This window comes from Chlorocebus sabaeus, chromosome 17 (genome assembly GCF_047675955.1).
Source record: "Chlorocebus sabaeus isolate Y175 chromosome 17, mChlSab1.0.hap1, whole genome shotgun sequence".
Classification (NCBI taxonomy): domain Eukaryota; kingdom Metazoa; phylum Chordata; class Mammalia; order Primates; family Cercopithecidae; genus Chlorocebus; species Chlorocebus sabaeus.
Window position 1 is genome coordinate 47,159,596 of NC_132920.1, and position 14,443 is coordinate 47,174,038.

General features: G+C 41.7%; 1 protein-coding gene across 2 annotated transcripts in view; it reads right to left on the bottom strand.

The window, feature by feature from the left end:
• ADGRF1 (adhesion G protein-coupled receptor F1) overlaps positions 1–6,018 on the bottom strand; it is a 31,283-nt gene extending 25,265 nt beyond the window's left edge. For both annotated transcript variants that reach the window (XM_073006045.1, XM_073006044.1), the window contains exons 1-4: positions 5,922–6,018; positions 4,644–4,701; positions 2,729–2,875; positions 908–1,081 (exon numbers count right to left, since the gene is read on the bottom strand). In XM_073006045.1, the coding sequence (XP_072862146.1) occupies positions 908–1,081; positions 2,729–2,875; positions 4,644–4,701; positions 5,922–5,990 (448 nt within the window). In that variant the 5' untranslated portion in view covers positions 5,991–6,018. The remainder of the gene's footprint in view (positions 1–907; positions 1,082–2,728; positions 2,876–4,643; positions 4,702–5,921) is intronic.
• Positions 6,019–14,443: the final 8,425 nt, after the last annotated feature.

The following is a 14,443-nucleotide window of genomic DNA, read 5'->3' on the forward strand; positions in this document are numbered from 1 at the left end:
TTTCATCAACATTTGTTGAAGAAATGACATTATTTTCTTTCTTGTATTACAGTCTGGCCTTTCCAATGAGTCTCTTAATTCATAGACAGCAAGAGAAATTCTTCTTCATGTCCTCCTAGAATTTGCCTCTGATCTGGGTATAAAGATGGTGCTTAATAAGTAATGTATTGCCATAGCCTGAATTGCTGTAGTCCCAGGAAGGAGAGCCAGTATTCCCAATTAAGCTGGGCTATTTCAGGCTCACTCTTTGCTCAGTTCCACCAATATCTGGGGCTTCCAGTTAACTGAAGTAATCATTGCAGGAGCTTTTTAAAGTCTTTCATGCCCTGGAGTCCGTGTCATTTGGCTAATCTCATCTTTCATTGAACAGAAACCTAAGTTAGCCATAGCTCCCTCAGCTACCACTGGTTTCCTAAGCTAGACTTTTAGCTTTTGTTTTGTTTTAACAAGGCATTCAGTACACATATTTGTTGACAATTGACAGCATTTCTTTCAATGGAATGATTCACTGTGTGTTCCTCCCTGCATTCACATCTCTAGACTTCCCTTTTCTTGAAATTGATGTTGGCAAAAGAGGTGAAAAGAGAGTAGGAAGACAAATGTTGCTTACTCAAGCAGTTCCTCATTTTGGAATTTTAGCAACTCTCCCTCAATCTCAATAGAATCATATGATTGCAGAGCTGAGCTGGATGGACCTAAAGGTTGAAGTGACCGTCACATGTGTTTCTGGATCTTCTGTACTATGAAAACTCTCACTGTGTCCAGCCAGGCCCAACATAATATATAATCACTGTCCCTCAATCTCCCTGTAAACAAACAGTGACTAGCAAGACCATGAGCCAGAGTCCCTTCTCTGTTGCATGTTGGGGTGGGAGAAGACCCAGCCCGAGCATTCTTTGCTGCTTACTTGTTCTCTCACAGAAATTGACACTCTGGCTGAGATTGTTGAGATGACATTCACAGCTTGGGAGTGCTCCAGCCGTATGAAGGTAGCAGTTCTGGGGATCGAGGCATGAGGGAGGAAACCAGGTGTAACCGTCTTCACAGGTACACTGCAGGACCCCATTCAGGTTGTTGCAGTCTGCACAAAAAAATAGAACTCAGTCTCCTGGATTCTGGTTTATAAACTGACTACTGCTGAGCAGTGATTTTATTTTTTATATGTTTATTTTTCAGATTAACTTCCCACATCTTCTATGAGTTTTGTTTTGGTTTGTTGCCCAGGTTAGAATACAGTGGCATGATCTCAGCTCACTGCAAACTCTGCCTCCTGGGTTCAAGTGATTCTTGTGCCTCAGTCTCCTGAGTAGCTGGGATTACAGGCATGCACCACCACCCCTGGCTAATTTTTGTATTTTTAGTAGAGACAGTATTTCATCATGTTGGCCAGCTGGTCTTGAACTCCTGAGCTCAAGTGATCTGCCTGCCTTGGCCTCCGAAAATGCTGAGATTACAAGCGTGAGCCGCTGCACCCAGCCCTGAGTAGTGATTTCTGATCCTTAGCGCTGACATGGAATCTGGACCAAGGATTTGATTGGTGCAAAAGTAATAGCAATTTTTTGCCATTAAAAGTAAAATAATGGTAATATTTCTCACCAAAAGCCAGAAGGATGAGGCCAGGATGGCAATATATTTAAGGTAAGGAAATGTCCAACTCAATAAATTCTGAGGTTAGTATTGGAAAGCTAACAAACATAAAGCTACAATGGCTGGGATTAGCATGCCAAAGAAGGAAGTATGCTCTATACATAGCCACTGCAATGGAAGAGAGAAGCAGAAGAGGATATTTGTAATAGGAGAGATATTTAAAGGATTCTAGAGGGTATTTGACCACCATCTCATTGGAGACTCCTTTCCATCCACCTGCCACCACTCCCAGGTAGGCCTTATAAGCAAGATGACAAAGGCAGAGAAACATTTTCGGGGAAAGTCATGATGAAAAGTTTCTCTAGTAGCAATCCCCCATGCCTGCCCCCTTCTATCACACCTGAAATTCCCACCGAAGTCATTTTTTTTCAGTAGATCAAAAAGCAGGGCGAAGTCACCGGATACCTTTGTGAAAATATGCACAGTGTGTAGCAAATGTTTCTCAAGCTTTATTGCACAACAGAATCACCTGGAAGATCTTACCCTGGAGTTTCTGATCCTCTAAGTCAAGATGAATGAAGAATTTGCATTTCTGTTAAGTTCCCTAATGCTGCTGCTGCTGCTACTGCTAGCCTGGGGACCACGCTTTAAGAATCACTGCTTTAGATCAATAATTTAACTTCTCTGAACCCCACCTTTTGCTTATTAGTGCTGTTTGCCAAATATTTCTTGCCATCTTCCAGGTACACAGGATTGCATATCCTAGTCCCCGGAAGTTAAGTGGAGCCACGGAGCCAGTTCTAACCAATAAGTTGTGGGCAGAATTACTGTGGTCACTTCTGAGTCAGAGAATTTAATTGCCTATGGAAAACTCTCCAGTGTTTCATTTATTTTTGACTTAGCATGGGTATATATGAGATAGGGTCTGATACATCACTCTGCGTACTGGTGGCAACAGAAACAGCCCTCTGCCAATCTGCAATGGACATGTAGCATGAAGAAGAAATAAAGCGTTTATTCTTTTAAATCACATAGATTGTAGGGATGATTGTTTCCACAGCATAACCCAACCTGATAGCATAACCCTGACTGATACACCCGCCTTCCCCATTTACATATCCAGTCACTAAGAGCCACTTACACGTGGTAGCCTTTGCTCTGATAATCATGAGCCCGTGTGACCATAATAATGGAGGCTTCAAGAGCTTCAGAAAATTCCTCAAATCTCTTTTCTCCTTGGAATCTCTATAGGTCACCTGAAGCAGCAGCTCATATTCTTGGACTGGGCCTAAAGAGAGAAAGAGAGTCAGAAACCTTTTTTTCTGTCCATGGGGAAAATATTACTGAGGAAGTGACTAAGAAACAAAAGAAACCTTTTTTTCTGTCCATGGGGAAAATATTACTGAGGAAGTGACTGAGAAACAATCATCAAATTCAGCCTGAAGATCAGGGACTCTATCACGCTGCTCGTTCTTGAGTTCCTCTCATCCAAACATGGACTAAAAATGAATACCCAGGATAAACACAAGCCGATGGCTCCCACACATGCCGAATATACGTCTGTCCTCTCACTTCTGCCAGGCCAGCTGCCCCGGTGCTGCCTGTCCCTCCCCAGAATCACTCTCTCAATGTTACACAGTTCCTCACGGCGCACCCACAGTCAAGCTTCAGGTGTTGAGACTGAAGGGGGAACAGGTGAGGAAATCCAAGTCAACCTTCCCTCCCCTGCCCCCAGCTCTGATCTCCTTGAAGTATCTCCAATATAAGACCCCTCAATCTCACACTTACGAAGAGCCCTTTCTTCTCCTGTGAAAATATTCCATTTGTTAACTGAGTTTGGGTATTTATATGAAATCCAAAAGCAAAACAAAACTAAACTTTCCCTTGAGGCTTGATGCACCCTCACCTCCAGCTCATCATTTCTGGACAGCACCTTTTCTTTCCCCACGGAGAAGCCATTAACTGATTTTGACAGGGAAAGGAGGGGAATCCTATAAGTCTTCTCCCATCCAAAATTCACTTAAGTCCATTCACATAAAACCTGGCATGAAATTCCCAGGGTCTTCAAGGTCCCCCAAAGCTCACCTATGAAAGACCCGACATCCCACACCATTGCACCCCAGTCCCATCTCTTACTCTCCCATCTCCTTACAGACTGGAGCCTCTTCCCCAGGCATTGGAAGTCCTCTCTGAGCGGTAGGAGCTGAGGCGAGTCCCATTCCTACTGTCCAAGCAGGTGAGGAGTGGGGAACAGGGAAAAGGGTGGCCCTGCTCACATTGTCAGGGGTTAATGGCACTGGTTCTGGAGCCAGATTGACTGGATTTGAATCCTGGTCCCTGCTGCTAGTTCTGTGCCTTAGTTTCACTATCTGTAAAATAAAGATGACCACTGTACCTAACTCAGAGGGTCAGTGTGAGGGTTTAATTCAACTAATGCACTTCAAATAGTCCTGCCACATAGTAACATCCCAATAATAGTTGCTATATTTTTATTGTTACTTTTACTGTCAGGAAAATTGTATTCATGTCATTACAAGTTGAAATTTTGATTTCATTTTCCCAAAGAAGTGTAGCCTTTCATGGTGATAGGTGCTATGGTACTATTAGCAGATTGCTGTAGGGCAGATTCATTGCATGATAGAAAAGCTATTGTGGACTGATCCAGGAACCTAACAACCACATGTGCATCACTGTTTCTATGAGGAAATGTGTTCAGCACTAGAAACATCAGATCCACAAACTAAATTTCAGAACACAACTCATTTCTACACTGGAGCTATGGCCATTAATTACATTATTAGAATTAAGGCACAGAAGAAAAGGGCATGTGTGAACAGCTACTTGCCAGGTCTGATGTAAGACACTATGCTCTCATGATATTATTTAATCTTCACAAATGTCCTGCTCATAGGAATTACTGTCATTCTCCTTGTACGTATTTGGATGTTTAATAATATGCCTAGGATCATACAACCAATCACAGGCACTGCTGGGATTAGAACCCTGGTCCCTTGACACCAAAATCCACTGCACCATGCTGTCTGACAGAGCCTCACCTAGATGTTTTCTCTTATTCACAATGAGTTCTCCTTTTGTTTTGATGCCATCATTTCTCTGTTAAAAAGAAAACAAGTAGTTATGGTGAGACTTTGAAGAGTTGTGCTTCATAAGGCCTCGCTGAGTTTCCCAGATGAATTAAAATCATGAATCTAAAACCCAAGCCAGGGATGGTGGAGAGGTGGTTAGGGAAGGCCTCACTGGAGCAACTTTTGAGCAAACACCTGAAGGGTAAGAGTATGCCTGGCAGGTGAAGGCAGAATGAGGACACGAGAGCCGCTGAGAGAGGAGAGGCACAGGAGGTGGGGTCAGAGGGTGTCTGGGGAGGCAGGTTGTGCAGGCCTTTATAGGCCACGGAAAGGGTTTTATCTTTTCCTTGAGTGAGATGAGAAACCGCTGGGGAGCTCTGAACCGGGGAAAGACATGCTGTAACTTACTTTGTAGCAGGCTCAATCCTGAAGCCCTGCTAAGAACAGATAAGCACAGAAGCAATGAGTGTATTTCAGGGGTTGTTGAAATTATGCAGGTGAAAGACAATGAAGGTGTGGATCAAGGTAGCAGCCACGGAAGTAGTGAGAAGTTTTTGAATTCTGGATATATTTTAAAGGTAAAGCTTAAAAAGTAATGTCAGTGGTTTAGATATGGAATGTGAGAAGATTCAAGCATGTTTCTTCAGGTTTTTTTGCCTAAGTAGCTGGAAAGATAGTGATACCACCTGCTGAGACAGGCAAGAAGGAGTGGGTTCGATTTTGGACAAATGAAGTTCGGAGGTCCACTGGGTGCCCAGCTGGAAATAACACGCAGGTAATGGACATGTGAGTGTGGACAGGGGAGAGGTCTGAGATGGAGCTATACAGCTGGGAGTCATCAGCATGTAGAGAATATTAAAACCATGATCCTAGATGAAAGCATCACGAAAGCGAGTGTAGATAGGGAAGAGAGTGTCAAAGGATTGCTAATGTCCATCTTCGTGACTTTTCTGCATCCGAGAAGCCATAGTAGAAAATGTGTTGAACTGGAAAAGATCTCTAAGATAGTTTAATCAAAGATTCTTCTTTTGCAGTTTGATCATCTAAACTCCGAAGAGATGAAATGACTTACTTATCCAAGGCCACACAATGAATGTTGGTCATGTTGAAACGAGAACTCAGGACTTCAGATCTCAAGTACATTAAATTATGCAGTTGCAGTCCCCTAAAGAGTGAGGGGTTCTAAAAGTGCCAGAAGGAGAGAGGAGAGATAGTTGAGAAGAGATATGAGATATAGCACCAACTTACCCCCAGGAAGCCACTGTGGCCATCAGTGAAGGTGAAGAAAGAAATGAGCCACAGCACTCCAACTTTCATTTTCCCTGGACTGAGCAGCAGCAGTCGGGTGCATAGTCTGTGACTAAACAAGCAGGGTATCAGGTAAGGTAGAGGCATAAAAACAAGAAATTGAAGCCAAAATGGAAAAATGCACACAGTGGTAGGGCCTCGCTGAGCTGATCCGAGCCCCTGGGTGTTTGACTGTGTTTCCACTTCACGGAACCTGTGACATCATGACTTCTGCTCCCACTGCAGACGTAGTAAATTTCCACCTTTACAGACTTACTAGAAAACTGACTGCTCTAGGACTCTCTTCCAGGTGATGGTATCTGACTAAACACAGGCTGTTTTTTAAATCATGACTTGCTTAACATTGCAACTAGGTGCATTTAACACCAGTCTTTTATATTTCATGGAAGTTTCCTTTTCCTTTCAGGAAAGAAAAACATTAAAGTAACCAAAGACTCTTTAAACCATTAATACCAAGATACAATTTGAGTGTTTAAGCATATAAATAATAATGAATCAATCCAGCAAATTTCCTTTTTCATACTAGATACAATCAGCTAAAAGATGTCCTTGAGTTTATGATTATCTCAAATAATTTAGATAAAACTCAGTACATAGATCTGGTCACAAGATTAATCACTTATACCCAGGTTATTTTGCATCAAAAAAAATCACAAAATGTTAGAATTGTTCTGTCTAATACAGTAGCCACTAGCCATGTGCGGCTATCTAAATATGAATGACAGTTAAAATTAAATTAAATTTAAAATTCAGTTGCTCAATCACGTTGACCACATTTCCAGTGCTCAGGGGCCACATGTGGCTAGGAGCTACCGTATTGGGTAGCTCAACACAGGATGCTTACATCACCGCTAAGTTTTACTGCATGGCATTGATAGAACTTAAAGGAATACCTTCTTCTGGCCTCTCAATGTTTCTTTTACATCTCACAGGAGAAGATGAAAAAGTTTGACTCCCGAAGTCAAAAGTCCTCCCCTGGAATAAGTGTCCTTGCTTAGCAGTCCGGAGTACACAAAGTTGGGCTCTCCATCCAGCCCTTACCTTGCTTCCTGGGTGTGCTTAAACTTCATACAAATGCTGCCATCTCTCCAGTGCCACCCCACACTGCCCTCTGATCTCAAAAGCAGAGAAAAGGCATTACAGACAGGGAAGAACTACCACAAAGGTGGCCTATGTTTCAGCAGAGACCTTTTCTACGGCTTTCTGGGGCAGCATGAAAAACAGGCAATGTGACACGTACAGCTTTTGAATTTACCTTCTCCTTTTGGATGAACGGTCCTCTTATGTGCCACCTTCCTGTTTACCAAAGACTCCTTGTAAATCTATTGCTTTAAAATTCTTTGGCAGCAGCCTGAGCTCTAGAGTATTCTTTAGGGTCTTGTTTCCCCACAGCTTGTCTGCTGAGTTCTATTCCTTCCTGCCTGTGTTTTCTGCTTTCTAAAAGTGATGAATATTTGTCTCTAGAGCAGTGTTTTACAAACTTTCTTGACAGGATCCCATAGAAAGAAAGATACGTTATAACATGAATATGTGTGTGTGTGTGTGTACCTTGGATATTTTCTACTTGTTTTTATTTTATTTATTTATTTCATTTTTATTAGTAAATTGTTATATTCTACTAAACTGATTTTGCAATACCCTCATGAAGCACAGTCACATTGTAGAGGGGGGTTATGCCCCTTCGAGCCCCTTTTCCACTTTTTCTTCACTTTTTTTTTTTTGAGATGGAGTCTCACTCTGTCGCCCAGACTGGAGTGCAGTGGCTCACTGCAACCTTCACCTTCCAGGTTCAAGCGATTCTCCTGCCTCAGCCTCATGAGTAGCTGGGATTACAGGCGCCCATCACTATGCCTGGCCAATTTTTGTATTTTTAGTCGAGATGGGGTTTCACTATGTTGGTCAGGCTGGTCTCAAACTCCTGACCTCAAGTGATCTGCCTGCCTCTGCCTCCCAAAATGCTGGGATTACAGGCGTGAGCCATTATGCCCGGCCACTTTTTCTTCACTTCTAGGGAAGGATTTTTTTATTTGAATTCCCAGGAACTATTTCGGTCACAGTTTATAGGGCTGGAGCTTTCAAATGGGATAACAGTCGTGGTGCCTGCGGTGTGATCCGTTTTGCCTCTTTGTGCCAGAGCCTGCTTCCAAATGGGAGACCTGGCCCGCATACGGCTCTCAGGCTCGCTCTCTCTCCGTTTCTCTCTCTCTCTCTCACCTCCTCATCCCACTCTGAAAAAACTTTCTCATACATGTAGTCCAGGCCTGAGGTTGTAGAGCCAACTTGAGAAGGCCTGAAGACAGCTCTGGGCATTGTGGAAAAGCCCTCTCTCATAGACCCCACCTCTTTATTCCCTCTTCTCTCACCCTAGAGATATATTCTGGCATCCTTGGACTTGCTACAGATGGTAAACTCTAACTTAGAGTCAGAGTTTCAGACCAGTGAGGAAGGGAGGGAAGAGAAGGAAAGGAGAAAACATTTAGGAGCTCATTAGAAAAAGTGGGTGTCCCCATCTCACCCTAAACCTACTAAATCTTAGACAGGTCAGGCCCAGCTCTGTATATTATAATTATAATTATGATTATGATTATGGAGACATGTTCTTGCTCTGTCACCCAGGCTGGAGGTGCAGTGGTGTAGTCATGGTTCACTGCAGCCTTGACCTCCTGGGCACAAGTGATCCTCCCACCTCAGCCTCCCTAATAGCTGAGACTACAGGCTAATTCTTTTAATTTTTTTGTAGTGACAAGGTTTCACTATATTGTCCAAGCTGGTCTTAAACTCCTGGGCTTAAGCAATTCTCCCACCTCAGCCTCCAAAGAGGGACTACAGGCATGAGCCACCATGCCAGACCAGCCCATGTGTATTATTAAAGCTAGACAAGCAATGCTCACATCCAGGCAGGTTTGAGAGCTGTTATTCTAGACTGTTTTAAGTATAGGAAAAATGATTTATCCAGGGAGAAGTGGCAGAGGGAGAGGTTGTGGCGCCTGCAACCTCCACTCTGCTACCCCCATCCTTAAAACAATAAAAATAAAATAAAAAATAAAGATTTCCCTACCTAGTCTAGTCCTGTGATAGGAGTTCTACTCTGGGATTTGAAACCCAAGCTCAAGCGAATCACAATTGTTTTCTTTGCTTCCTTGGTGCATATAGCTCCCTCTGGGATACAGTTGTAAGGTTTAGGAGTAAAAACACAAGATACCCTCAAAATTTTGAATTTCAAATAAACAATGAAATGTTTTAGTGAAGTATGCCCCTGTGCAATATTTGCAACATTATTTGTTGTCTAAAATTATTTGTTTCTTATCTGAAATTCAAATTTAACTGGACATCCTGTATTTGACAACTAGTCAAAGGTGGGAAAAAATGAAATCTCAAGGCACATGGGTCAAAATGGGCTCTGTAGCTGCGCTAGCCAGGGTCCCGCTCCCAGCTTTGACATTTATCAACTGGATGCCCTTTGGAATTGTCTTAAGTTTTCTATACTTTGGTTTACTCATCAAGAATATGGGGAAAATAGTATTTAATTCACGGGCTCTTAGGAGAATTGAACAAGTAATTTGCAAGTAAAGTACCCAGAGTGGTGCCTAGTATTTCAACCTTACCATCAACTTATATAGTTACTTGCTGGATTGTGCCAGAATTTGACTTCAATTCTGAGTCAAATTAACTTATTTTTTTAAAAAAGTGCACTTGGTTTAACTGATTCCCGCCACTCTGGAAATGGAGAGATCCCAGCTTTGAAGCAATAAAAGTACATTTTTACAGTAATTGAATTATCTGACTCAAAGGAGGGTCCACAGCAGCAAGGATGTCAGAGATTGCTTTGTGTGTGTACGAGGTCTCATAAATCCCACTGAACTTCACCTTTGTTAAACATAAACCCCATGGTATTTTCATCACTTCCCTTCCAAACTGGAATAGTCCTGATTATTTAGAAATTCTCAGAATCCTTATGTCCTTGCCACCAATGAGGAGCTGTTGTTGTCATTAGAGTATGACATGTTTCCATCACACCTTGTGCTGTGGCTGCTGGGGCCAGCGATGGGAAGGCTTGACCATGGTGGGACGCCCCCCGACCCCGCACTTCCTTGAATTCATTCGGTGAGTTCATTCCCTGTCCTTCAGGGAACAATCATTAGAACTTGCTATTATGCCTTTGGAGAGGGCTGGCTGTTGTCTCCCTATTCTTTCAGTTATATACTTATGGACTCCAAATATCATTTATTTATGCCAACAGCTCTCTCCTTATCAACAGCAGGCTTAGTTGAAACTGCTCACACCTACACTTTCCAGCATTCTTGGCAACAATCTAACCTTAGGCACAGTTGAACTCTGCGCTGTTTCTCTGGCATCAATATTTATGGGATTATGTTTTTTTCTTTATAAATAGAATTCCCAGTAGAGCTGTCTCCTTCCTGTCCATCTTGGCCTCACGTGCGCCCATGTGCACACACACATTGATGGAAAGAGCAGGTCTCCACATAAGATCTAAAAGAAATCATGACTCAAAAAGAGTTAGGCAGATGACCTGTAAAACCTTGGTTTTGTTTCACCTCTCATTTTACCAGTTTTTGATAACATATTCATTAGCATCTATCTTTTCTAGGAACTGTTGGGCCACTTGCCTTTGAGAAAAGCTCCTTTGTGTTTCTGTAACTGGACAGAGATAGAGGAGAAGACAGCTGAGAAGGGACAGAAAAGATAGCCACTTCCATCTTTGGAAAAATGTTTGGAGGTTTGGTAAGTTATATGAACAAGACGAACTTCCTCTGGAAGGACAGTAATTTAAAGTCATTTAAAATCTCAGGGGAGGTCTCTATACATGTGTGCACAGTAAAATTGTAAACACGTTTTATATTTTAGCATGTTTTCACATTCCTGTTTATCAACACAGCAGGAAGAGGTCTGAATGAATTACACCCTAACCTCAGGTTTGTACCTCTTCCGTGAGGATTTGTGAAAGTTAAAACTCTGTGGATTCAGTTTCTTCTTTTATACAGTAAGGGGGAAAACAAAGTGAGCTCAGATCTATTCACATTCAGGTTTCATTATTACATACCCATTCCCCGCCTTCTATTTGTAGATTACTTATGTAATTGTTCTTTTATCAACGTCGGCAGTCACCAAACCAAAGCCTGGAAAGATCACCGATTCCTACTCATCTTTATTCTTGTTTTCTCCTCAAACTGGTTATTAAATTCTTGAACATCTTTTGAGATGAGCTAAGAACCTACTAAGAATTTAATTATTGGGTTCAGAACAGAGGTATAATTTTTAAGAATTCTGGAATTATAAGTCTGGTGGGGACAAAAAGAATTTCTTGGCTCAGTCACTCCTTCCCCAGGACACTTCACCAATCTGCTAAACTTGCATTTGTTCAACTACCGTATACTGTATACTGACAGCCTCCCATTTCCCAGGCATTGTGCCATGTACTGGCTGTTAACAATATAGTCATGCCTGCCTATCATGCATGGTAGCTCCATGCCTCAAGAGAAACTCTGAAAGCCACAATCCAGACCCACTTCTGCGAACTTCTGGGTTACCGAGAATCTCTGTTCCAGGGTCCCTATTTTAACTGTCCTATGTTTCATTGATTGGTTGTGCCTTCGGAGTCCAGTTTGTGACCCTACCTCCAAATCTGATCCTTTCCCATCCCAGAATTGAGATATGTGCTTATAAGTTTGTGTTTCCTTTGCCACTAATTAGAACGTCATTCAGCTCAAGAGTATTTCTCCTGCTGCTGGTGCCTGCAGCCTAGCACAGCTGTCTGCTCCTTCCTAACAAGGATTCTGTTTTTCTATTTAGTCTGCACTTTGCATCTGAGAAGAGCTTCACTCAAGATGATTTGTTGTTTTTAGCTCATTGCTCAATATGCCTTCTGGCATTCTAGTAGGGTTCGTTTCCCACAGAAGACCAGTCCAGCTCATTTTCACGGTAAAAGGCTTAGCTGCACGCCTCATGGGTTGGCTCTATTCCAATACCTTGTAACTGAAGATGCTCAACAGCCGTTTGTGGTTCAGTATAGCAGGAGTGACCACCAAGCCCTTAAAAGATGATTAACGGCATTCTGCAAAAGGTGCCAAGCTCTTTCTTCTAGCCAAGATTTCAGCTTAGTAACAGGACCCAGGCTTCCTTGGAATTCCTAGGTACGGCTTATTTCTCATCTCCTCTACTCAACTTCATTTAAAGAAAGGAAAGACCAGATAATTTGAGCTTCTTGCATTGTTTGCTTTTAAAAATTAAGAAGTACCTGAACAGAACTCCAGAGAGGTGATAGCTACCTCATAAAAAAGAAATAAAATAATTCCTTCTAATTTACAAAGTGCTTTTCAGTATGTTTTGATTTGATTATTTTGGCAATTGTGTAAGTTAAGTGGAATTTATTTTCATTTCACAATTGTAGAAAATGAAAATGTGACATTTAAATTCTAAATAAAAAGAATTTGTTAACTATTTCCCTAAATTTCTCAGCCCAAAGAATCAAGTATTTCCCTTCGACCATGAGCCAGTTAGTTTTTGTTTCTTGGGGCATGATTTTAATAAAATCATGATTGTTAATTTGATCTCCACCTGAGTTCCTTACAAACAATTCTTTTTTTCAGAAAAAAGAACATATATTTCAAAGCTGTCTTCCTGTTCCTGCGTTAATTTGCATGTTCTCACTTATAAGTGGCAGCTAAGCACTGGGTACACATGAACATAAAGATGGAAACAATCAACACTGCAGACTCCTAGAGCAGAGAGAGAGGGAGAGGGGAAAAGGGCTGAAAAGCTACCTATTGGGCCGGGCACGATGGCTCAGGCCTGTAATCCCAGCAATTTGGAAAGCAGAGGCTGGTACATTGCTTGAGCTCAGGAGTTCGAGACCAGCCTGGGCAACATGGTGAAACCCTGTCTCTACTAAAAATACAAAAATTAGCCGGGCGTGGTGTTGCACACCTGTGGTCTCAGCTACTTGGGAGGCTGAGGTGGGAAAGTCACTTGAGCCCTGGAGGCAGAGGTTGCAGGGAGCCGAGATCGCACCACTGCACTCCAGCGCAGAAGACAGAGGGAGAACCTATCTCAAAAACAAAACAAAACAAACAAACAAAAAACAGCTACATATTGGGTACTATGCTCACTACCTGGTGACAGGATCACTTGTACCCAAACCTCAACATTACACCATCTACTACCCATATAACAAAACTGCACAGGACCCCCCACGCTAAAATAAAAGTTGACATTACACAAGAAAAAACAAGTTATCTTCCTGATAAACATGATTGTCCTCAGTGTCTAAGGAGAGTCAATTGTCTAAGGATGGAAACACAAATGATCAGGCCTGCTGGAAAACCCTTGCAGAACAGGCTCTGTGGGATCTTTATATACAAATGGTCAAATTAAAGATGTTACAAACTCTTCTTGGGTGATCTATTTTAAATAAGAGTAAAACACACTTCTCCTACTTCTCATTCCATGCTTACACTGATAAATCTTCATTGTTTCAAACCTACCAAAACCCCCTAATTCTTTACATTTACCTTTACATATGAATAGTATTTTCATCGTGATTTTCTTAAAAAGTAAAAATAACTTTTAAAATCATATTCCCCAGATGATTCTTCTAGAAATAGAACCAGTTGACTGGCATTCTACCTATCCTGAAAATATCACATCAATTCATCCTCAGAAACCATCCAGATTCTACACCATACAGAATGAAAAGCAAACTCATGATCATCGCAGTTTTGAACTCCCACAGTCTGCCCTCAAACTTCCCTTCTATTAAGCTTCCTTCCATGCATTTGAATTCCAGGTAAACCAGGATTGAACTTTTAACTTTTCTAAGTTAAAAGGAAAGTGCTGCTTCCAAAGGTTTATATATTTTGAGATTTTATAGACATAGTCAAATTGCCCTCCTAGCCTGTACCCATTTACACTCACTGGTAAGCTGCAGAAATGCCTGTTTCATCACTCTGTCCACAATATCTTTTTAATGTTGCCAAACAGATAGGTAAAATTTTTGCCTTATTGTTTTAATTTTCCTGTGTTTGATTATCAGGAAGTTTAAGCATTTTTTCAGAGATTTACTGGCCATTTGTATTTTTTTCCAGCTTGACTACTTAAGTCATTTTCCTAAGTTTATCTATTGGAATGTTCATCTTTTTCTTAAAAATTATGTTTTAGGAACTCTTTTGTCTTTGTCACTCTTATTATAGGTATTTGCTCATGGTTTGTAGTCCATCTTTAAACCTTTTGCATTATTTTCTTCTGCACAAAAGATTAAAATGTTCATGAAATCACATCTGTCAATCTTTTCCATTATGGATTTTACTTATTCATTTTTACTTTTAGCTATAGTTAGAGACAGGGTCTCGCTCTGCTGCCCAGGCTGGAGTGCAGTGCCATGATCATAGCTCACTGCAGCCCCATCCTGGGCTCAAATGATCCTCTTGTCTCAGCCTCCTGAGTGG